At 43.3% G+C, this 22,591-nt stretch overlaps 1 protein-coding gene across 5 annotated transcripts in view; it reads left to right on the top strand.

The window, feature by feature from the left end:
* The window catches only part of CRAMP1 (cramped chromatin regulator homolog 1), a 52,712-nt gene extending 31,792 nt beyond the window's left edge, over positions 1-20,920 (top strand). For 2 of the 5 annotated variants that reach the window (XM_058849506.1, XM_058849505.1), the window contains exons 11-21: positions 4,696-4,870; positions 7,119-7,300; positions 7,985-8,059; positions 9,271-9,352; positions 10,040-10,144; positions 10,796-10,974; positions 11,513-11,581; positions 12,904-13,138; positions 13,454-13,618; positions 14,271-14,416; positions 16,722-20,920. In XM_058849506.1, coding sequence (XP_058705489.1) covers positions 4,696-4,870; positions 7,119-7,300; positions 7,985-8,059; positions 9,271-9,352; positions 10,040-10,144; positions 10,796-10,974; positions 11,513-11,581; positions 12,904-13,138; positions 13,454-13,618; positions 14,271-14,416; positions 16,722-16,886 — 1,578 coding nt within the window. In that variant the 3' untranslated portion in view covers positions 16,887-20,920. Of the gene's footprint in view, positions 1-4,695; positions 4,871-7,118; positions 7,301-7,984; positions 8,060-9,270; positions 9,353-10,039; positions 10,145-10,795; positions 10,975-11,512; positions 11,582-12,903; positions 13,139-13,453; positions 13,619-14,270; positions 14,417-16,721 lie in introns of those variants that run through there. The other 3 variants (XM_058849507.1, XR_009278753.1, XR_009278754.1) reach the window with 3 other exon arrangements.
* The last annotated feature ends 1,671 nt before the right edge of the window (positions 20,921-22,591 follow it).

Here is a 22,591-nt window from a genome sequence, read left to right as displayed (position 1 = left end):
CAGGCCTGTCAGGCCATGGGCCTACAGCCTGCTCCAAAGCTAGCATCCACAACTCACCTTTTCGGTTTAGGAAAAAAAAATAAAAAATGTACAGTGTTTGTAACATCCTGCTGGGCTCTTGCAGGAGAGAGAACAAACACGGTACAAGTGGTTTTTTTACTAGATATTGGAATGGATATTAATTTGGAATTTTGGTTTATGATTTTGATGTTTAAAGATTGTTTTCCTTGCAAGGATTTGACGGTTGAGTCAAATATCTTTCACTCAGTGAACTAATACAAAACATTGTTAGTCTGTTTAAACTGACAGTCTAACTTGTCAATATAGTAGTTTAAAAGAACACTAAAGTGGTCAGGGTGAGCAAATTTGGGTCTCGCAGGGATCGCAGGACCCTGGTGCGGCTCACCCCCTGCAAGGCGGGGTGGAACGCGTGCTGGCCGGGGCACTGCTCGAGCTCCGGCATCGTCTTGCGGGGCGGCTCGAGTTCGCAGGAGAACCTGGCAGCACAAGGCTGACAGAACCCGGCCTGGCGCCTGTAGCACGGTCCGCGCGCGCGCGGGCCGCACTGACGGGCACGAGGGGGAGCGAAGTTCGCTCCCCGTCCTCCCCGCCGCTTCCCCGCTGGAGCGCGAGCGAGCGCGGGGCCGCGGGGATGTTGTGCAGGTCCCGCGGCTCCGCGCCGACCCTCGCGGCTCGCTCCGCGCGGGGCGCGCACGCGCGGGGGGAGCAGGGGCGTCCGCGCGGGTTCCGCGGTTTCGCGCCGACCCTCGCGGCTCGCTCCGCGCGGGGCGCACACGCGCGGGGGGAGCAGGGGCGTCCGCGCGGGCTCCGCGGTTTCGCGTTGCTTCCCGCGGCACAGAAGAAAGGAGCTCAGAGGGCGCGCGCGCGCGAGCGAAAGGGGCTCCCCCCCCCCTCCCCCGCCGCTTTTCGGCCGGCACTTTGGATGGGTGTGTGGGGGGGGGAATGCTCGCTACGGCTCCGGCCCCGGCTCCAGATCCGGGCTTCGGCTCGGCTTTTAGGGGGTTTTTGCAGCTGACCGGAGCTAGGGGGCCCGGCTGGCCGCCCGGCCCGCGGCCGGTGGCGGCGGGCGGCGTCCTGAGTTAGCTTTTTCTTCCTTCTTTTCCACCTTTTCTCTCGTTTTTTTCTCGCCGCTGCTGCTGCCGCTGTGGGGACTCGGGGCACCGGCGGAGGCTCCACGGCGGCCGCTGGCAGCAGTGCTCGCAGCGGGGGCTCCGCGGAGGGCGCAGGCGGAGGCGGTTCTCGCGGCGCTGGCGATGGCGGCGCTTGTGGGTGCGGTAAAGGTAGAGCCGAGCGATTTTCGCTCTTCTGTTGTTTTTCTGCTGGTAAAACTTGCACGCCGAGCTCCGTGGAGGGCGGGCACTCAAGTTTTTCTGGAGAGGGGGATCTCTGGCTCACGGATTGCTCCTGCCCGCTGCTAAAGTTCTCTAAGGGTCCGGGCAGAGCTGAAGGATTGCTACACAGTTCGGTTTCACTGTTCTTAGGCTGGCACTGTTCCAGTGCCTTAAAAATCACTCCCCAAGTTGCTGCTAAGCTGCACGCACTGGTATCTCCCGCAGCTAGCTTAGTCCACAGGTGGTCTCCCACTGACCACCAAATCTCAAGGTTAAACACATCCTTCACAGTCACAGCAAACACCTACGCTTTCACCCAGTGGAACAAAGCGCGTATATCTTCTTTAGGAATACAGAGTCCCATGCTCAGCAAGGCGTCTTGCCATGCAAAGCTGACAAGTTGCTTATCAGCTAAATCACAGTTCTCTATTATGAAAAAATTTTTTATCTTGGCGGCTCCGCGAATGCAGTTATGCAAACGCTATCGGCTTGGACCCGGGATTTCAAGCTCTGCTTCACCAAGATAGCCGTTCTAAGCCCGCTCTCCGGCAGGCTCACTATCCCGTTGGTTAAAAACCAGCTTCTTCTTGGAAAGCCCGGGAGAATTCCACTTTCCCCTCTAGGGGGAAGGGCCGGTGTTTTTCCCGCTCGCTGCTTACCCTCAGGGGATTAGCAGATGTCTTCACGTGCGTTGCTTTCTGACCTCGGGGGTCGGCTGCATATCACGTCGGGTTATCAGACCTCGGAGGGTCGGTCCATCATCACGTCGGGGTCACTAGATGTCGTTCTAATTGGGAACGGCAGGAAGAACGACACGGACTCTCAAGGGAGTCAGAACAGGAGAGAATCTCTAGTTTATTGTTACAGCCATGTTATATAGACTAGTTCGTGAAGAGTACAGAAAGGAAACTCTTATTGGTTAGTAAAATACTACATTACCATCATTGGTCAGTGGGGTCCACCACCCCCTGACCTTCTCCTGTAAGGAAAACACAGGAATCAGAAAAACAGCACCTGCAGGCTGTTTTCTGTCTTTGAGGATTGTTTTGAATCCTCCCATGAATTTCCCAGGCTAGCTTCTCAGGCAGGCCTGTCAGGCCATGGGCCTACAGCCTGCTCCAAAGCTAGCATCCACAAATATGACTGCTCAAAAGATCAGTTGTGAGGTGAGGTGCCTTCTGTTCTCTCAGATTCACGGAACCTTAGCCCAGGTTGGAAGGGGCTTTGGAGGATCATCTAATGCAACTTTTTGTGGGAAATGGAGCCTGGATGAGATTAATATTCCATATGAAAACTGCATTGATTTTCAGTGTTTATATAGTTCAAATTACACTGTGTGAGAGTGAAAAGAATGTTTTTCTTCAGAATAGCAGAGTCAATAGAACTATGCCTGCCATAGTTGATTTGTGTAAATCAGACTTCAGGACAGCTGTTTAACAGTCCCAGAAAAATACCTTCCTCTTTAGGCAGACCTTACAGAATGAACTTTCTTTCCTTCTTGTGCTTTGCAACCTGTATTTAAGAATTTCCCCAGTGATACCTGGACAGACAGTTCCACCCAGTGCAGCCAACTGAAACTTGGTAAAACATCTTTTAAAAAGACAGAGTTCAACAGATCTGCTCAAATGCCTGTGGTAGATATGATGAGCTAAAGAATCTGTTCTACCCATGATGCAAATGTATCACTGTTCCCAAACACGGAGTTCTTTGATCCTTGTTTGTTGGTGCTTTAGCCCCCTCAAAGTTCCTTTTGATTCTGATTCTACAGACATGGAATGAAGGATTTTATAAATTTAAACCCATCTTTGTTCAGATGCAGCTCCAGATACAGACTTCGTTTAAACTGCAAAGGCTTTTGGTCTGACATCTCACAGATCTGGGTTATCACCCTGAAATTGAGCCTTCTGATCTTGTTTTTCATAGTTGTAGCTACTTTCTCAGGAAAGTAACTGTAAACATAGATGTATCGGCATTCCTTCTAAGAAACATCTTTTGATGGATGTGCTTGTGAAGGTGGTAACTTAATTATCCAGTCCCTGGTCATTGTCGAAAATCTATAAATACTGGAGTCAAGTAATAAAGTCATGGGTTTTTATTCTAACACTAAAGGTAGTAGTGTGAATCATTTTGTGTCCTCTAGTGATACTGGGATACTGTCTCTTCTTTGGCATCTGCTTTTACTTCTGGTGACACAGGTGACAGCTAGGCATGACATGATGAAACAATCACAAACTATAAGGGACATCCCTGAGACTTGCGGGGAGAGGAATTGAAGAGAGGGAGAAAACAGTAGTCAGGATTTGCATGTGTTTTCCTGTCATTTTCATACTCTTGATGTCTTAATCAAAATAGCATAGTACTACTGAACAATAAAGGAGCTCTTCAAGGATATGTACCATTTTGTACATTCCAGCAAAAAGAAGGAACACAACCTTTCATTTGTCAAATACCACTTCATTCTCGCGGTTTTTCAGAAAAACATACTCTCCTTGCAGCATGAACATTGTGATATTGCAAAGGCCAGGGAGATACTTACTGAAAGCACTCTAGACGTCTTGAAAGTTGCATTTCATCAAATAATGACAGGAACCATGATATTTTTGCCACAGGGTATTTTAAGAGGAAAGATTGGTTGCATCCATGCCTGCTCTTTTCTCCAGATAATCTGTAACGTGTAACGGCCAAAGCAGCCAGTTCTGCTGTGGTTCATTCCTTACATGAAAATCATCAGTATCAAACAAACTGTGAAGTGGCATTGCAGTTGAGCATTTTAAGCCTGTGATTGCACAGATTCCTTAAAAAGGGAGAGGTTTCTAGGAAACAGTTTAAACTACTTAATGAAACAACTGGATTGGCTTGGAAAATTATTGAAGTGCATGTAGCTCTTGTTAGTGCTGTGTTAACAGTGTGAAAGAGAAGGAGGAAAATTCAAAACTCTACTTGATTAGAATTAAGAGAGAATTAAAATGTTTTTGTCCATATGTATTTCTCACCAAAGCAGCCCTCTGGATGGAGTTTATGAAAAACAGTTTTGCACTGAATTAAAACCAACACCTTTTTTTCCCCTCTCTCTTTCTATCCTGCAGTGATCCAGCACATTGCATGAAGCTTGTTGAGTGTTAACCCAATTGTAACATAAATTAATATATTGAATTGGTGACATCCAACACTGTTAAATGGGCAGGAAGGTAATTTCAGCTGCCCCTCACCCCCACTAGGAGGTATTGCTTAGAGTACTTTAAGGTATTGTAATATGTCAGATTTTAATTTTAAGGCTTCCTTGTGAGTTTCACAATGCATTTGTTGTACCAGCACACAATGTTCATTTAATGTGCATTTTCAGACGCCCGAGATGAGCTCCATTGCCACATCACCTATAAAGCCTGCTCAGGAGGACCAGTCCCTGACTCCTCCAGGAAAGGTTATTGCCATCAACACCAGGAGTCCAGGCTGCACACGGAATCAGTCTGCCATTCGCAACAAGACTTTATCTCCTTGTGCTGCTTCCAGCTCCTCAGGTGAGTATTCCTAAAAATGCACTTGACAAAGTCAACTTATTAATACTTCACACTGATGAACACTTCCCAGTGATGGAACACCGGAAGGAGGAGTGCTCTTACCCTTAGGAACTTCACTGAGAGCACTGGTGTGGGTTAATTTGCTTTAGAATTGTTCTAAGTCCAGTGCTGCTTTGAATCTTGAGTAACAATGCACATCAGTAATGCTGTTCACAGTCCAAAAGAACTCTCTTTAGTCACTCTTAGAAAAGATGTTTGGGTTTTTTTGAGAGCTGTGTCATGGTTTAACCCCAGCCAGCAACTTAGCCCCTTGCAGCTGCTCAGTCGCTCCGCTCTGGTGGGAATGGGAGAACTGGAAAAGTGAGAGGACTCATGGTTTGAAATAAAAACAGTTTATTAGGGAAAGCAAATGCCATGCATGCAAAGCAGAACAAGGAATTTGTTCCCTGCTTCCTCTGGGCAGGTAGGTGTTCAACCATCCACAAGACAGCAGGGCTCCATCATATGTAACAGTAACTTGGGAAGGCAAACGCCCTCACTCTGAATGTCCACCCCTTCCTTCTTCTTCCCCCAGCTCCATACGCTAAACATGACCCCCCCATGGTGTGGGATATCACTCTGGTCAGCTGGGATCAGCTGTCCTGGCTGTGTCCCCTCCCAGTTCCTCGTGCATCCCCAGCCCCCTCACTGGCAGTGTGAGGCAAGGAGCAGCAAAGGCCTTGACCACTGTAAGTCCTGCTCAGGATTAACTACAGCATCCCTGAGTTATGAACACTGTTTGCAACACAAATCCAATTTTGCCACTGAGCAAAATTAACCCCTTCCCAGCCTGAACCAGCACATGTTGACTGCCACGGGGTGTGAGATCTCAAGAGAGTATCAGCTTACAAAACAAGCAAGTAAATGCCCGGAGTAAAATCTGTTGATAAATAATTACTGAAATTTTTCTGTGCTATCCTGCTACTGTAGGTTTAAATTAGATATTAGGAAGAATTCTTCAGGTGAGGCCCATGCACAGGTTGCCCAGAGAAGTTGTGTCTGCCCCTGGATCCCTGGGCGCAGTGTTCAAGGCCAGGTTGAATGGGGCTTGGAGCAACCTGAGATAGTGAAGGTGTCCCTGCCCATGGCAGGGGGTGGAATGAGATGAGCTTGAAGGTCCTTTCCAGTCCAAGCCAGTCAAATGATTCTATGATTATAAGATAGAGAATGATTATGAATTGCCTTTTCTTTAATAGGAGGTACAGCTGCTGTAACCTGTGATCCCAGTCATGCAGGCCAAGAATTTTGGTTCTGTGATTCAGCCCAGTTGCATTTGCCGCCAAATGTTTATGACTTCAGGAAAGTTTGTGATGGTGTTGGAGTTACTGGGAACAGTTGTGATTCTTAGGCAGTCCTCTTCACACCCATGCTCTGAGAAGCAGTGAACCCAGGAGCAGGTTAACTGGTGCTGTAAAGCACCTCTGTGAAGAAAGGCACTTCTTAGGTACCTCAAAGTGACAGGCTAACAATGCTGGCTTTCATCCAAGGTGTCAGCCTGCAGAGGGAAATCCTACCATAGTTTTTTAAACTTAAATATAAATTGAGACATTTTACTTAGACAAGCTACCATTATTTTATTGCATTATTTTATTTATTATTTATTATTTATTTATTATTTATTATTTATTTATTACATTATGCCAAATGTATTTTGAAGACAGTCCATCTTTGGGAAGGTCTTTTGGTAAATGGATCTCTGGTCCATCACCAGGTTGATTTTATTGGGGTTGAACTTTGAATTACTATAGGGAAAGCAGGGGTGGCAGTGTAAATAAATCATAAATACTGTAAAATGGCTCTGAGTTTCTATTATCTTCCCCTACATAAGAAATGGTGGATATAGTTTGTTTACTGGGATAGGCCCTCAGGTATGCCTACAAGCTGATCAGATAACTGATTATCACAGCCTGTGTGGTGCTGAAAATGGGGCTTCAGTTCTAGTTTCTTAAGTAGTGTAAAATTACATTTAATCCCCTACTTCCAAGAATTTCAAAGCAAGTGAGTGAATATTAGTGGTATCCATAGCAGGTAAATACTGTCAATTTTCAGGTGAGACACCTGAAATATGGAGAAATTACTGATTTGGAAACAGCTAGTGACAGAGCCAGAATCCTAAAGTCCCAGCTCTCTATGATCCTTCAGTTACTAAAGAGTTATTTCCTTTTTGTTTTCACTTTATTTCATTTAAATTGCTGTTCAAATCTTCTAGGTTTGAGAAACCTTCCTAGACCTCTCTTGGTGGCTAGTCCTTCAAGTTCTGGGAGCACTGAGGCTGACAGTGGACTGTTTGCAGTCCCTACAACGCTGCCCCCCAACAGCCGCCATGGGAAGTTGTTCCTACCCAGCAAGGAAGCAGAGCTGACCTTCCGGCAGCACCTGGACACCATCAGTGTAAGTGAGATGACTGAATAGAAAATGTAGCATGGTGTGCATGAGCCAGCTTCCAGGACATATCACAGGGATTCTGAATTCATCAGAAAGTAATGGGCTGCCTTGTGAAGCACTTGTGAAGTGCTTCTTATCATGCTCAAATTTAACATTGTATTCACTGAGATGAGTCAGATTTTGACTATGTAACTGTGCTTTGAACTGACATTACCTGTTCAGGTAATTCAGGTAATTCAAATCTGAATGCCTTCACACAGCCTGATGACAGTGATTTGCTGTCTAATCAAGTTGAGCATAACAAACATAAATATGTACCAGATTTAGTGAAAACTGATCCCCTTCTAATATGTAGCTAATTTTAACACAGCCTCAGTGCTATATTTAAGCCAAATTCTAATTTTTATGTATACAGTCTCACTAATAATTTTGTAGGAAGCTGAAGTAGTTGGTATGAAATGCCTTTTTTGGGACAAAGCTTTATCTCAATAAAAAAAAAGAAGAAAAAATACATTCTTGGTAGAAAATATTCTGACTCTAGCAGAAAGGATATTGTGCTGTCTGAAACAAAACCCAGTGTTTTAGTTAACTCTTAATTCATCTTTATTGAAAACAAGAATTTGGGGGATATAAATTATTCTGTGTCTGTATGTTTAAAATACTTGTGATGCATTTTCTGTTGTTGTCCAGATGCAGTCAGACTTCTTCCTGCCGAAGCCGAGGAAGTTACGGAACAGGCACTTGCGGAAGCCACTAGTAGTACAGGTCAGAGCAAAGTGTAAATGATTGTTTTGCTTCCTGAGTATCAGCAGGGCTGATTTGCAGTGATTTGCACATAACAAATTAAAAGCTGAATTTCCCTCATTCATCCACTGGAAATGTGAAGCTGAAATTATGAAGGAACAAACACTTCAGTCTCTAGTGTAACTGGCCATGTTACATTCCCTGTATGAAGAATATCAGCAACAGCAGAAGTCCAGTGCCTAAGGTAGTTTGGAAAAATAAAAAAGCTTCTGGAACCTCGAAGTAGGTTCTGCTACCTGGGCCTTCTGGCACTGAGGCATAGGCAGTGTGTCCCTGTGCTGGCAGTGTTGGAGCTCACAGCCCTCTTAACAATAAAATCTTCCTTTTTATCATTTTCCTACTTCCTGCTCAGTAGTGGATGTTAAACTGTGGTGGATATAAGCCTCTGTAGTGAAATAAGCCATAACACACTTGAAAAGAACAATGATTCCTGGGAAAAAATGGGGCTTGGAAAGAGATGTATGGAAGGAGTGGCCCATTCTGGTGCTTTGGTGACAGACAGGCATTACCCTCCTTCGACTGCTTTGATAACCATGGGAAAAGGCACATGTTGCTGGGACACCAGAGGCAGGTGAGAAAAAAGAAATCTGAAACCTAAATAATGGTAGCCTATTGGGGAAAACAAAGTTCCCAAGTGTCACTCTGCCATTTTTTTCTCTTGTGTTTTGTATAAGAGTAGGTGACACAGAAATTACCCCTGGACTATTTTTTGATCCTGAGAACTTCAGATCTGGGAAATTCCATGTGTTTTAAGAGCTCCCAAGTACACACAGCTATCTCATTCATCCACACTTGCTGAATGTTAAGGACAGATCAGTTTGTACATAGACTAGGTCCCATGCTTAAGGTCATTGCTGTAATTCTGAGAGAGACTTGAAAATCACTGCAAGTATAATCAGAGAGGATTATAGTTCTAATCAGCATTTCTCTGAGAATTTTCCATGTGGAAATACTTTATTTTAGTAGTTTACAGAGGAAACACATAATTCCTTTCTGTAGCTTTTTTTCTCAAGAGCACATTGATCCCATTGCTGTGTCTGGTGCATGCTGGTAATGCCATGACAATATTCTGCTCAGTCTGGAAGGTCTCATGAACTCCTGCAACTTATAGAATGAGTGTTATCCTCTCTCCTTGTTTAAATCTGTTCCGGTTTATTGTTTTTCTCACATAGAGAACACTGCTCCCCAGGCCGTCTGGAAATCCGTCCCAGCATGTCTGTTCCTTTTCTATCTTATCAAACTCATCCATTACAGGTGAGTAACTTCTTACTTCTGTAAATTGAAAACTGTCCCTTAAAACTGCAAAAAGAAGTAATTTCTAGAAAGAAGAAAATACTCTTTCAAAATGAGTGTCACCAGCCTGCAGGATGATGGGATTGCTCTCCTGGATCATTGTTAAGCAAGTTGTGCTTTTGATAAAAACTTTTTCTTCAATTTTCTAAGATTGAAATCATGGAAGAGCAAGGAGTTCTCAACAGGAAGACAAAATTTGGAATAAAATACTTAGATAGGAATTTTTTTCTTTAGGTTATAATAATTTGCCTAGATTTTATGTTGGACTTTCCCTAGTACCTGGGATACTGTCTAAATTTTGTACAGCATAAGCAATCCACTGCCCATATGTCCTTTTCTGCTGGTATACTCCTGAGTACAGTGGTAGTAAAGGTGATTCCCCCATGAAAGCCAGCATGAGACCTGAAGGGTTGTCTTCACTGACAGTATGAGAGCAGCTCCAGTAGCACAGCAGCACTTGCTGCTGCCTATCCGTGGCAAGACACTGCTTAGCTCACATCGCTATTTTAGCTCTATTCCATCATCACTACTTGCATTCCTGCAGCTTGCTGCTGTTTGGAATTTATTTGCTTCCACTGAACTGTGTTATGTTCTGCTTTAAAGGTATTAGATTTCATTTGCCTGAAAGGTATTAATGCTTCCCCCCAGGGAGAGGTTCATTTCGGCCAATCCAGTCCTCACTGACTAAAGCTGCTGTTTCTCGTCCAATTGTGCCCAAAGTTCTTCCAACACAGGCCACCAACCATCTGTCTAGTAAGTCATTCTGAATTCTGCACTAAAAGCCATGCTGGTGTCCTCCAGGCGGATACTGTCTCACAGCAGAGTGGGTTCCATAATTAGAACAATTAATGAGGTGAAAACAGTGACTGCATCTTCTACCTAGAGGATTCTTTTGCAATGAGAAGACATTCAGATGTTTGAAGTGGATTTTAAAAGATTTGGGTGTGGCTGACCCTTACAAAAACTTACATTTTTTACACTGAGTCTACATGGTTGCCAGAGGCAAGATAACAAAATAAGGCTCTATTGTCTGTAGAGCTCCTCTAGTAACCCATAGGAAATTTCTGGAAATTGCATAATGAAATACTTACCAATTTGGAGGACAAAAAAAAAAGAAAAAATAGAAAAAAAGGATGGGAGGGGAACTGGAATGTTTCTCAACTATTTTGATGTAGCTAGTAACAGTTTGGAACAGGGTAGAAAAGTTAAACATTTTAGCTAAAAGCAACTACACCCTTGGTGCAGAGAAGTATCTGATCCAGATCAGATCATTATCATTGCTGCTTTTTTACATGGGTTGAGTTTTGACTCTTGGTAAGTTTAAAAAAGTCATCTTTTAGAGAATCATAACAAAGTGAAGAAGAAGCTTGTAATACTTTCTTTTGTTTTTTTGTTTCACCCAAGGTGCTATTGACTTGGCAGCTAAAAGTGCTGGCATTATCCCTGGTAGTCCCATGCCTGTCCTGGATGCAGATGGTTTGCCAGGTGTGTCTCCATTGTCACCGGATGCAGTGTCCACGGTGGTGACAGGGCAGGAGCCAGCAGTAGCACATCAGAACAGAGGCTCCATCACCACTGTGGAGGTCAGAGGCTCTTAAATGAGCTTTTTTCAAGTGCTTAACTGTCTTGCTCTTTCATCATATAAAAAGGTGTATTATTATGACTCTTCAGTGAGCTTTCTCCTGGGGCTTGCTGTTAGACAGTGCTGTCATGGCAGACCCAGTCTGTGTTGAGTAGTGTGTATTTGGAGTTAAGGGATCAAATAATCATCTCCTTGAATGAATTTCATCCTGTAAAATGGTTTGCAGCTGGTAGAGCATTGAACTTGGCCATCCAGAAATCTATCTTGAAATTATGGCATTTCAGAAATTCAGGAGGGGATCTGGGACAAAACATGGACTTTTTGGGATTATATTTGGAATGGAAACTGTAATTTCTCCTTCTTCCTTTCATTGAGACTCAGATACATGTTAGTCCATGTCAGTCCATGTCATGTTCTCAGGGAGCTGATGGACAGTTTTGGAAGACACGAGATGTATGAAGAGCATGGATAAATGGTGATAGGCATTTATCTCTTACCTCCCCAGCTGGTCACTCACATGGTTTCTGTTGCGGTTGCAGGGCTCAGACCCAGGGTGCCGGGTGCCATATATCAGCCTGCCGACCCAGCCCGAGCAGGATGGCTTCCAGGTACAGTGTGTGCTGAAGGAACAGAGCTCTGGAATGGGTAATGTTCTGTGAAAATACCACTGGTATTGCTAGTTAAAACTCCATACTGCCAGGTAATTGTGCACCGCTAGTACTGTCTGGTGGAAACAAAATCCCTAGCATCTGAAGAAATTTAAAGAAATTTAGGGAATCTGCTTAAATATGTGTGTGTGCTATTCCTTAAAACCAAAGTGAAGCTGACAGTCCCTGACCTGTGAAGGATAAACAAGCTTTACATATCTCTTAATTGACTGGAGGAGTTTATAATTGCTCTGTTATATCTATGTGTGTATTTTAGACATCACAAGGAGAGATTTCAGCAGTTCACAGTCCTGCTGCTTCCATGTTGCTAAAGGAGAAGTATTAGATCTAAAAGTGTGATTGTAATGTCAGCATCCTTTCCAGAGATTCACTGTTAATTGTGCTAGATCCAGTAAGACGTAGTCTGATAGTTAGGAGTAACTGTGGCACTTAAACTGTAGGACTGTTGTCATCCTGTCCCCAGACTCTTTCTCCAGTGGGACCCAGGACCTGGTGCTAGATTTTTAAGCCTCAGAATACAGGCTCTTCTTTTTTCAGTGGAAGTATTTTCTGTGCTCCCTGTGATGCCTGCACGTGAAAAAGGTCAAATTAGTTTCATGGGAGAGCATAAAGGAGATTAAGATTTTTTTATGGGAGAGATGCTAGGACATGAACCTATGAGGCATTTATTGTGGTAATGGGGATTTGTGTTCTGGGTCTTGCTCTTAGGACAGCTTTTTATACACTACATCAGAAAAAAAATGCTACAGTTCTATGATGAGGTACTGGTAATGATACTCCTTAAAGATCTGTTGAATCTTGGGAAGTCTGTAAAAAGTGAATAAATGTGAGTTGCCAGTTTAAAATATCTGTATACTCTTACATCAGTTAAAGGGTTTTTGCCATACAAACATAAATTAATACATATCTATTGGGAACTATCTTGTAGATTTATCAAAATTATGTTAATTTTAAGATTATGCTTGCTCTTTTATGTAGGCTGTTTTAAATATTCTTTGGAATGTTACAGACATATTTTTTCAGATGATTTGGCAGGATATGGGCTGAAGCATATTTGTTTATGCTTATAGGTACTTTTCATTAAAATAATACAGATTTATTAAAGAAATAGTATATTTCTCTAATTTAGGCATATTATCAACTGGATTTTTTCCCCTTAAAAGCCTGGTTTTAATCTGATACTCAAGAGCCAAAACATTGCTTTTTAATTTTCCAAGTTCTTAATAAATTTAATGAAAAAATAATTCTGTTTCTTATAACAGGGTGCACCAGTACTTTCTCTGCCAGAACTGGCCAAGACTTCTCTCCAGAATGGTCTGTCCACATGTCCACTTCCCTCATCAGAAGCTTCCAGTACTCGGCTCTCTCCTCCCAATGTTTCTGCTCTCTTGGATATTTCCCTGCCTGGACCACCTGAAGATGTGCTTTCCCAAGGGGAACCTGCCACTCAGATCAGTGATTCCATCATTGAAATAGCCATCAGCTCTGGCCAATACAGTAAGTCTAAGATTAGCTGCCTATCAACTTAAAAAAAAAAAACCCTGACATTTTACATAGCAGCAGAAACTTTTCCAGGAAGAACTTTTCTTGGGTTATGAGGTTTATGTAAGTTTGGTTTTGTTTGTTTGTTTGTTTCCAAATATCTGTTGGAAATAAAATTCTGAGCCTGACCTTTATTTTCTAGCAAATACGGGGCTTGGGGGGGTTATTGTTGTTGTTTGGGGTTTTTTTCTTTTCTAAACAAAAATTGGTGCAGTGTCCTGTAACTTTACCATATTGACTGAATTTGTCATCCCCAACATTGGCTTACAGGTGAAGGTGTTTCTCTCTCTCCTGCAAAGCTGAATGGCAGTGACAGTTCTAAAAGTCTTCCATCCCCATCCAGTAGTCCTCAGCAGAACTGGATTGCATCTCCAACCCATGATCCCCAGTGGTACCCCAATGACTCCACAGACTCCTCCCTCAGCAGCTTGTTCTGTAAGTGTCCAGACACAGAGAAGTGCAACCAAAAAATGCTTTCCTCTTAACAAAAAAACCCCAAAACATTGTTTATCAGAAGTGCATCCTTTGAAAAGTTATAAACCTAGTAGGACATTTGTAGAATTATTCCAAGTACTTCTTGGTTTCATTTCCACAGTGTTGCCTTGAGTACATTTTCTCTCTCTTTACAAGTCTGTTCCTGAAAAAATCCCATTGCTAGATTGGGGCCCATAGCTTGGGACAAGTAATTCCTTGACAGTTCCTTGTAGTCTGTTTGGAGCCTAACTCATGAGTTAGGGTGAGACATTTGGACTGTTGTGCCAAAATGAACAGATGTCTTTGGCTCTGCTGGTGGAAAAATAGACTTTTCTGTGTGCTTGATAAGTACTATCTCAAAGACATGAGTTAACTCACTGGGTTTGGTTGAGGTTTAGTTGAGAGGTTTTTTTTATTAATTCATGGGGCCAATGTAATGAATCTCCTTACTCTTAGCAGTGTGGTGATGGTATCGATGCTGGTAACACATAATTTTTAAAAGATGGAAGATATTTTTATCTGTCCTCCATTTTGAATTTCCTTGTCCTTCTCTTTATCCTCCCTGTTAAAAACACTCAGTGCAGTGACTTACTGATGTGTCTTTTCTTTGTAGCAAGTTTCATCTCCCCAGAGAAGGGACGAAAAATGTTATCAACTCCAGTTGGAAACACCAGTGGCACCTCCTTACTGGGACCCAGCCTGCTGGATGGAAACTCACGGGACTCCTTTGTGTCACGGTCCCTGGCAGACGTGGCAGAGGTATGTCAGCAAATTATATGCAGAGTCTGCTTCCTCTTCCTGTGCTGGAAGTTACAGTTACTGGGTGCAGTCTCTCAGCTGATCCTCCTGAGATACTTCGAAGGCAGAGGTGCTTTCACACCTGCACTTTAGCTCAATAGAAGAGGATTACAGTCATAACAGAAAGATATAAAATTATCTGAGGGTAATGACCCGACATGAGAGCTGGTGTGAGAAGCTGCTGTGAGTGCCTTCAACCCAGGTTCTTTTTGCTGAGGGAGGTCGTATTTACCTGTTGGATATACCTTGAAAGAGAAAGATTCAGTCATTCTGTTGTATGTGTCCTGCTTTGTAGAGCAAGAACTGAAAGTGCTAAAGAGAAAGATTAATAGTGATGCAGCTACAATACAGTTGGAAGCCTGGTAGGAAAAAACAAATAGGTCCAGAAGGAAGAAGATGGACACGGCTAATGCCAAGTCACCTGAGAGGAAGGTTATGTGCTGCTGAATTACTGTCTCTGTTGGCAGAGATATCCCTTTGTTTTGAACCCTTTTGAAGGAGTAGAATGAAGGCCAGCAGTTTTTAAGGCTGTGACACACTTAAGGACAGAGCTCCCTTTCAGAGGGATAGACAGGAAGAATGAGCTTCAGGAACATTATGCAGCTTAGCAAGGAAAATGCAAAGTTCTGCCCTAGGAGGGGATTGAAGCATAACCCCATAGCAGTATCAGCTGAAGACTGGCTGTCTGGGAAGTGGCTCTGCTGTACCTGGATATGCTGACAGGCATGAGCTGAGGGTAATCCAGGGCAGATCCAAAGGTGTGGAACCAAAGGTGACCAACGATGTCATGAGCTGTTTTTAACAGGAGCATGGCCAGGATATTGAACAAAATTATGATTAATGTGCTCTACTCTGAAGAGTAGTAGAATCTACCTGCTGTGAAACCATGTGTAGAATATTGTCACCAGTTTTGAGCACCCAATATATAGGAGAGATTAACCAGAGCAAGTTCAGTTGAGGGTTACCAGGAGGATCAAGCAGTGAAGAAAGGGTGATGTCTAGACTTGTTCATCCTAGAAATGTCTTCAGGGTGGGAGGAACCCTGCTGCCTGCTAGTGCTTTCAGTAGGGTCATTGAGAAGGTGTAGCCAAGCCCTTTACAGAATGGTGATGGGAGGTGGGAGAAACAAGCAAAAGCTGAACTGAGAAAGGTTCTGCTACATCTACAGAAAAACTTCATGTTGAGGCTAGGCAGACAAGGAAACAGATTGCCCAGAGATGTTATGCAGTGGCTGTTTTCAGAGCTTTCCAGGGCTCACATCAATAAGGCTCCGAGTGAGCTGGTCTGTCCTTATAGGTGAACCTGCTTTGAGCAGGTGGTTGAATTAGAGACCGCTTCAGGTCCCTTCCAGTCTCAGTTATCCCACAGTTTAGTTATTAACTCAGTACAACGTCACATACTTGTAATTTCCTGGAGACTTGCCCTTATGGAAGGAATGTGTCATTTCTCTGTTGCCCTTTGAACTTGGATAAGGAGGTTCTGTACACACCATATAACCAGGAGCTCTGCAGCAAGCTCATGCTGATTTAGTGTGATGTTGGCAGCTTCTGACCTGAAACACAGATCCACTTCTGGCATAAATATAAGATTCTGTTTGTTTGGTGGTGAGAAGCTGCCAAGGTGCGTTCTAATTAAAGAAATATATGATAATTTATTTGCATTGGATTTGAAGTGACATTGCAGCCCTCGATATTACCAACTCCCTTTAGAAGAAAATGAGATAAATCTCCATGCTGTGCACAGGAGAGCAGCTCTTGTGGCAGAGGTAATATCTTCAGATCATCTACCTGTGCACCTTAATGCTAAATTGGAGCAGGTAAGGCCCATTGAGACTATAGGTGGTTAGGTTTTTTAGAAGCTTACATTTAGTCATGGATGAAAAGAGCTGTTCTCTAATTCAGGTTAAGTGAGATAAAGTGCCTCTTTCATATGAGGAGAGGCCGGGAATGAAGCTGAGGGAGCCAGACTCTTCTCAGGACAAGAGGCTGCAAGCAAAATTTGAAACATGTTAAATTCCACCTAAATTCAAGAGATCTGTTTTGAGGTAATCAGGCATGGAAATAGGGTAGCCAGAGAGTTTTGGAATGTCTGTGCATGGGGATAATTCAGCACCTGCTCAGCAAGATCCAGGGCAGCCTGTTCTAGCTGACCCTCCTCAAGTGAGATGGTTGAATAAAATGCTTTCAAGATGTCCCTTCCAACTTCACTTATTCCATGAAATTGCCACTGACATGTAGCTCATCTCTTCTCTCCTTGACTCTTCCAGGTGGTGGATTCCCAGCTGGCTTGCATGATGAATGAGAACAGTATAGATTACATATCTCGGTTTAATGACCTTGCCCAGGAGCTGTCGATACCTGAGCCAACTCGCAGGGAGATCCTGTTTGATGGAGGAGGTGGTGGTCCCCCAATTGGGGACCTCTCGCAGTAAGGGAATGACCAGCAGGCTGGTGCAGACTGTTCAGCTAAGTCGGAGTTTGCAGTGCTGGAACTTGACAAGGGCAGCAGCTGAGGCTGAGTTATCCCTGTCCTGTGTACTTCTTTCTAACACAGAAGCATTGGTTTCAAAGGCCTCAAGAAGTACTTGCAAGTCCTGGAATGTGCAATATGCTGGCAACAACAGACCATGGAATAACATTACAGGGAATAGTGTGTCCCTGCATCAGCAGTGTAAGATTACAGGTTTGTGGGACAGTCCTGGACTTGTACTTTGGAATGGCCTAAGCAAGCAGCTCATGTAGGGATGGAATTGGCACAAGCTCCTGTGTATGAATTATTATTTGCATAGTAATCAAAATGCCATGCTTTTGGATCCATGTGAAAATTGTGGAGGAGGAAGGGTAGGGATGGGTAGGGGAACCATTGTGTATCTTGACACGTCCTAGTTGGCAGTCTTCTTACCATTCAGTCAAACTGAAATTCTTGCACTCTCTCCAGGGCACTGCCACTCCTTGATGCTGTGTTCTTACAGACCACTTTGTTCCTTTGGCTCTTTGACCATTCCAGCAGGGCTAACACCTGCTTGCTTGTTTGGTAGGGGAGCTCTGATCCACCCTACTGCCATGCTGCTCCCCTACTTTTAAACTCCATGACATCACAATCATCATCGCCCTGACAGCACTCATATTCTTATCTTTTGAGATTCTTCAGCACATTGCACACTTCACCCTGTGAGTGGGAGAGTGGGAGAGCTTTATTGCTCTTCGTAAAGAACAGTTGCTTTTTAGGTCTGGAAACATGGCAAAAGAGCTTACACTAGGAAAGCTGTGTCATAATTAGTCTTGGTTTTGCTGGAAACATGTAAATATTGTCATCTTAACAAAAACTGAGGATTTCCCTGGGAGAGGAAATAGGAAAGAATATTGTAATGTGTCAGAACAAATACTAGGTTAACACTAAAGCAGTTGAGATCAGTTTTGTGTCATGAAGAGAAGTGTCAAGTCCTAGCTTAATCCTTTAGTCCTTCCCTACTTCCTCTTTGTTCTGTGAACTCTGGGTGCTCTGTAGTACCTCAGCATCAGTCTTCATTACAGTCACTCCCAGGCATGAGTGGGTCTGGCACTCCCTCTGAAATCCCTGTGCATTTAATATTGTGTTTTACTTTAGGAAAAACCCAGATCCTGATTCCAGTGGGTTCAACAGGATAGCAAGTTAATTTCTGGTGAGCTGGTTGTCCATCAATTCTAGCTTTATAACTCAGGAGATTTTTCATACTCCCTTTTCTTTCCTTTCCTGTCCTGCCCTGAGCAAGAATACCCATGTTGTGCCCCCTTTGTAAGCACTTGCCTGCTTCTCCAGTTAGAGGATGTCCCTTGGCTGGCATGAGTAGCTCTGAACTTTTCCATGGGGCTGTTCCTATATAAACCTCAACTTTGTATTAATAATAAATAAGCAAACCTTCTCCATCCCTTAGGATGTTGTGATGGGTTCATTTCCGAACTTGCACTATACTTGGTGGATGTAGTTCTGCCTGTCTTTAGCTACTTGTACAAGGCATTTCTTTGACTGGGAGTCTCTTGTAACTTGTTCACAATGCACTGACTCTGCTGTTTGCCCAGTCCCTTCACCCTGCTTTAGGCAGATGATGTTTAGCTTTTATGGAGTTGGCCTTGTGTTTTCTGCATTAGGAGAAAATTGAGCAAGTTTTCTGATGCACACGGAGCCTTGTTTGAGAATTCTGACAGAATTGTCAGGAAATCACATAAATCTGGAATAGGAAAAGTTGAAGGTTGTCACAGAAATAAATGCTAGGGCCTGTTTTGTTCTGACATTCCACCTTGGTATGGAGAGGACACTTGTTAATCTCAAGAGTCATGCCCACTGAAACTTTTCAGTTTTACTTAGAATTTGGCTGTGTTTTGGTTTGGACTTTCCCAGATTGTTCCTTCTTGGTTTTGGGTTCCTCCATTACTAATGATGATTATTCTATATGCTATGTCTCCAGAAATCCTTCAGATTTGCAGGACAAAAGTAGAAGGCACCTACTATGGCTGTGGATTACAGAACATGCAGGAGGAAATGTGTTACATTCTAATCAAGTACTGTCTAAAAAGAAATCTGAACTTTCAAACTTCTAAATATGCAAGAGTAACATGAGGGTCTCCAGTGTAAATGTAACTTGGCAAACTTTTCATCTTCCCTATTGCTGGTAATGCAGTGGATATGATGCTGGGTTTGGCTCTGAAGTTGACTAGAATAAAGGCCAGTGTTGCTGCACCTGCCACAGGAGTGGAGAGCAGAGCATTTCATCCTAATCCATGAAGGCTTTTTGCCTGCAATACAAGGAGCTGTCAGCTGCCCTGCCTCAGCCCACCCAGAGTGAAGGACACAATTGCAGAATGAAGGCAGCACAAGTGGCTGTTTTTGATGATGCCATGACATCAGAAAACTTCTAATACCCTGAACCTTTGCAAGTGGGCTTGACCCACCCAGTAATAATAGAGTATAAATTACAGAAATCAGTTCAGGACTCAGAATGTTGAGGTTAGAAATGTGTTCAGCATCAGCGCCTTAAAAATTGTCATTATGAAGCAGAATTCAATTTCAGAAATGTAATGCATTGCAAACTGCTTTTTAAGAATAAAGCCCTTTGAGGACAAGGGAAGAGCTTAAGAGTAATTAAGATCATTGTGGTAATTCTGAATTGATGCAGTATTTGTTACCCTTTCTATGTGAAAGGCCATTTAAACACATCTCTGATTGGACCAGCTCTAGATTTTAGGTGAATGCTTCACAGTAGTAGTCATCATCACCTTGTGCCTGAGACTGGTAAGGAGGTAGTGTATACACACACGCACGTGTACACACACATGTACATACACAGATCTGGGGGGCGGTGGAAGTAATACTCAAAACTTCTTCAATTTTTATTATTTCAGCTTCCCCAACAGCAGGAAGAAAATCTATATGAAGGACAATGTCAGGCTAAGCAGACATCCAAGCAAGTGGCACTGAAATGCACACAGTATAATTTCTGAGGTAGAAATGACTTTAAGGGTTAGTACCTACCTGGGACACTATGAGGTATTGGACTAATGGACACTAATAGCCTCTAGGTCTAGGATTAACTGCTCTAGGCTTTTCCCTCTCAGTGACAATAAGGCAGTTCTGAGTAGTTGACAAGGTAAATGGCAGAAGATTCAGTGTCTCATCACCATGGGCTGAGTGCAGAGCAGTACCATAGCCCAAGGCTGGATTCACCCAGGTGTGTGTGCACACACTGACAGAGATCTCTGCAGGGTGTTGCATCCTGATCACTCACACAATCCATTTTGTCCTGCATCACTAAATCTACTAAGCATAGGAATAGAAACTGTTTTTCATACAGCATTGTTGAGCCTTTTTTTGACAGCCCCTATATTTCTAAATTGAATTAAATGGCTTGATTAAAATCTAACCTAGAAAGACATCTCATTTACTGACAGCAGATGCCAGAGTGGAAATTCAGTTGCATTTTGTTTTCTACACTCAGACTTCAGATGCATTTATAAGGAAAGTACTGCACTTTTTTTTAACCTTTTCAAACCTTTGAATCTGTTAATTTCACAGCAATTTGTAAATGTTAACTAAGTGAAACCTTGGCAAGCACTACAGCAGTAAGTTATCATTAATTATTGAAACATGATAACTGCTTTAGAGCTTATGGTTCTGGCAGCAAAATTTAATGCTGTTTCTTTTAATAATAGTTAAGCCATATCATCTAAGGTTTCTGGCTTGTTTGAGATGTGAATTTGTTTTATAGATTATAAATATACCTATATAGTGTATGTACAAAGCAAAATGCCTGTCCTTACTGATTATTTTTTGTACCATACTGTAAATTATATTATTTATTCTTTACCAATTTTGGAAAAAGGTGTTTTGGTTATTTAATATAATATACAAAAGCTGTTAAACTTCTTCTGTTTAAATTTCCAATTCAACTTGTAAAGCTGTTTTTATTATTGTGCATAAATACATACTAATACTTGGTCTAACCTGTGTCCAGTGTTCCTTGCTGTTCGTAGCCTCTCAGATTTTTTCATTTAAACTTTATTTAAATGATCATAGCCTTGTGGCGGTTGGGGTTAAAATTCGTCTGTAAGGCCAAGCCTTTCAAGTTGATTTGGTTGCAGTGAAATCAGTCACCTAACTCCCACTGGCATCTCCCATCCCAGATTTTTTATGAGTCTCACCATGATCAGAGAAAATTTTGGTAAGGTTGTTTTTGCTTTATAGCTTACATTCTCAGTAGTGTCTACTCATGGTGAGTTTCAGAAATGTGGTAAACCCAGAGGGCTGGCTATCGTGAATGGCCTGTCTGGGTCCATGAGCACCTGTAACATGGGGGAGAAAAACAGAATAACAAACAAGAAAACCACCAGAAAAAAAATAACAACCACCACCAACATGAAGGTACAATAAAAATGGTAGTGTATATCTTGGGGTTTTGGGGTTTTTTTCCCATTCACAGCTTCAGATAAGCAGAAATGAAGCTTGGAGGTTGTATTCAGGCCATCATGTTTTATACAGCCACTACCAGAAACACCTTTTCACCCCAGGACACTCAAGAAAACGGAAGCCCTGATAGGGTTGCATAGTCTCTCTTCAGAGCTTTCCCACATAAAACTAACTAAAGCCCATAGAAAGGTGGGCTGACCCAGCACACGCTGCTTTGGGTGAGCTAGACTCTCGAGGCCTGAAGTTCCTGTGATCTAGGTCAGTAACTAACTCCTTTTTGTATACTTTTCAGGATTTTGGTCTCTGCGACATACAAAAAGGCAGCTTTAATGTTGCACTGAGAAAGTGCATTGGCTGGGAAACTCAAATTGGCAAATCTAAAACACTACACCATGGGCACATGCCAGGGAGCAGAGTGGATCACAGCAGCTAGACTCTGCTCAACACTGTGCTGGCCAACCCAGCCTAACCTCTGTGTGCCCTGACAAGGTCAGGTAAGGCATTGGGGCCCAACATACAAACAGCACAGAATCGATTAGGTTGTAAGGGACAACAGTGGGTCATCAGATCCCATTTCCCTGCACAAGCAGGGTCATACCAGAACACATGGCATAGGGCTGTGTCCAGATGGTTCTGGAATATCTCCAGTGAGGGAGATTCCACACCCTCTCTGGGCAGCCTGTTCAGTGCTCAGTCACTACACAGTGAAGAACTTCTTCCTCATGTTTGGGTAGAACTTCCTGGGCATCAGTTGCTGCCTTTGCCTCTTGTTCTACTGGCTGACACCGGAGGGAAGAGCCTGGTCGATACTCTTGATACCACCCTTTAGATACTCATACACATTAATGAGGTCCCCTCTCAGCCATCTCTTCTCAAGGTTGACCAGGTCCAGCTCCCTCAGCCTTTCCTCATAAGAGAGATTCTCTAGACCCTTGATCATCTTAGTAGTGCTCTGATAGAACTGCTCCAGGAGCTCCATGTCTCTCTTGTACTGTGGGGCCCAGGTGTGTACACAGTGCTCCAAATGTGGCTTCACCAGGGCTGCATTGAGGGGCAGGATCATCTCCCTCAACCTGATAGCAATACTCTTTCTAAGGCCCGGACAACATTGCCCTTCTTGGCCCCAAGGCACAGAGCTCAGAGCTCGTCAGGGACAGATAGCTGTGCACCAGGACATCCAGGTCCTACTCTGCAGCA

This window comes from Poecile atricapillus, chromosome 14 (assembly GCF_030490865.1).
Source record: "Poecile atricapillus isolate bPoeAtr1 chromosome 14, bPoeAtr1.hap1, whole genome shotgun sequence".
NCBI lineage: Eukaryota > Metazoa > Chordata > Aves > Passeriformes > Paridae > Poecile > Poecile atricapillus.
This window is presented reverse-complemented; position numbering and strand designations above follow the sequence as displayed.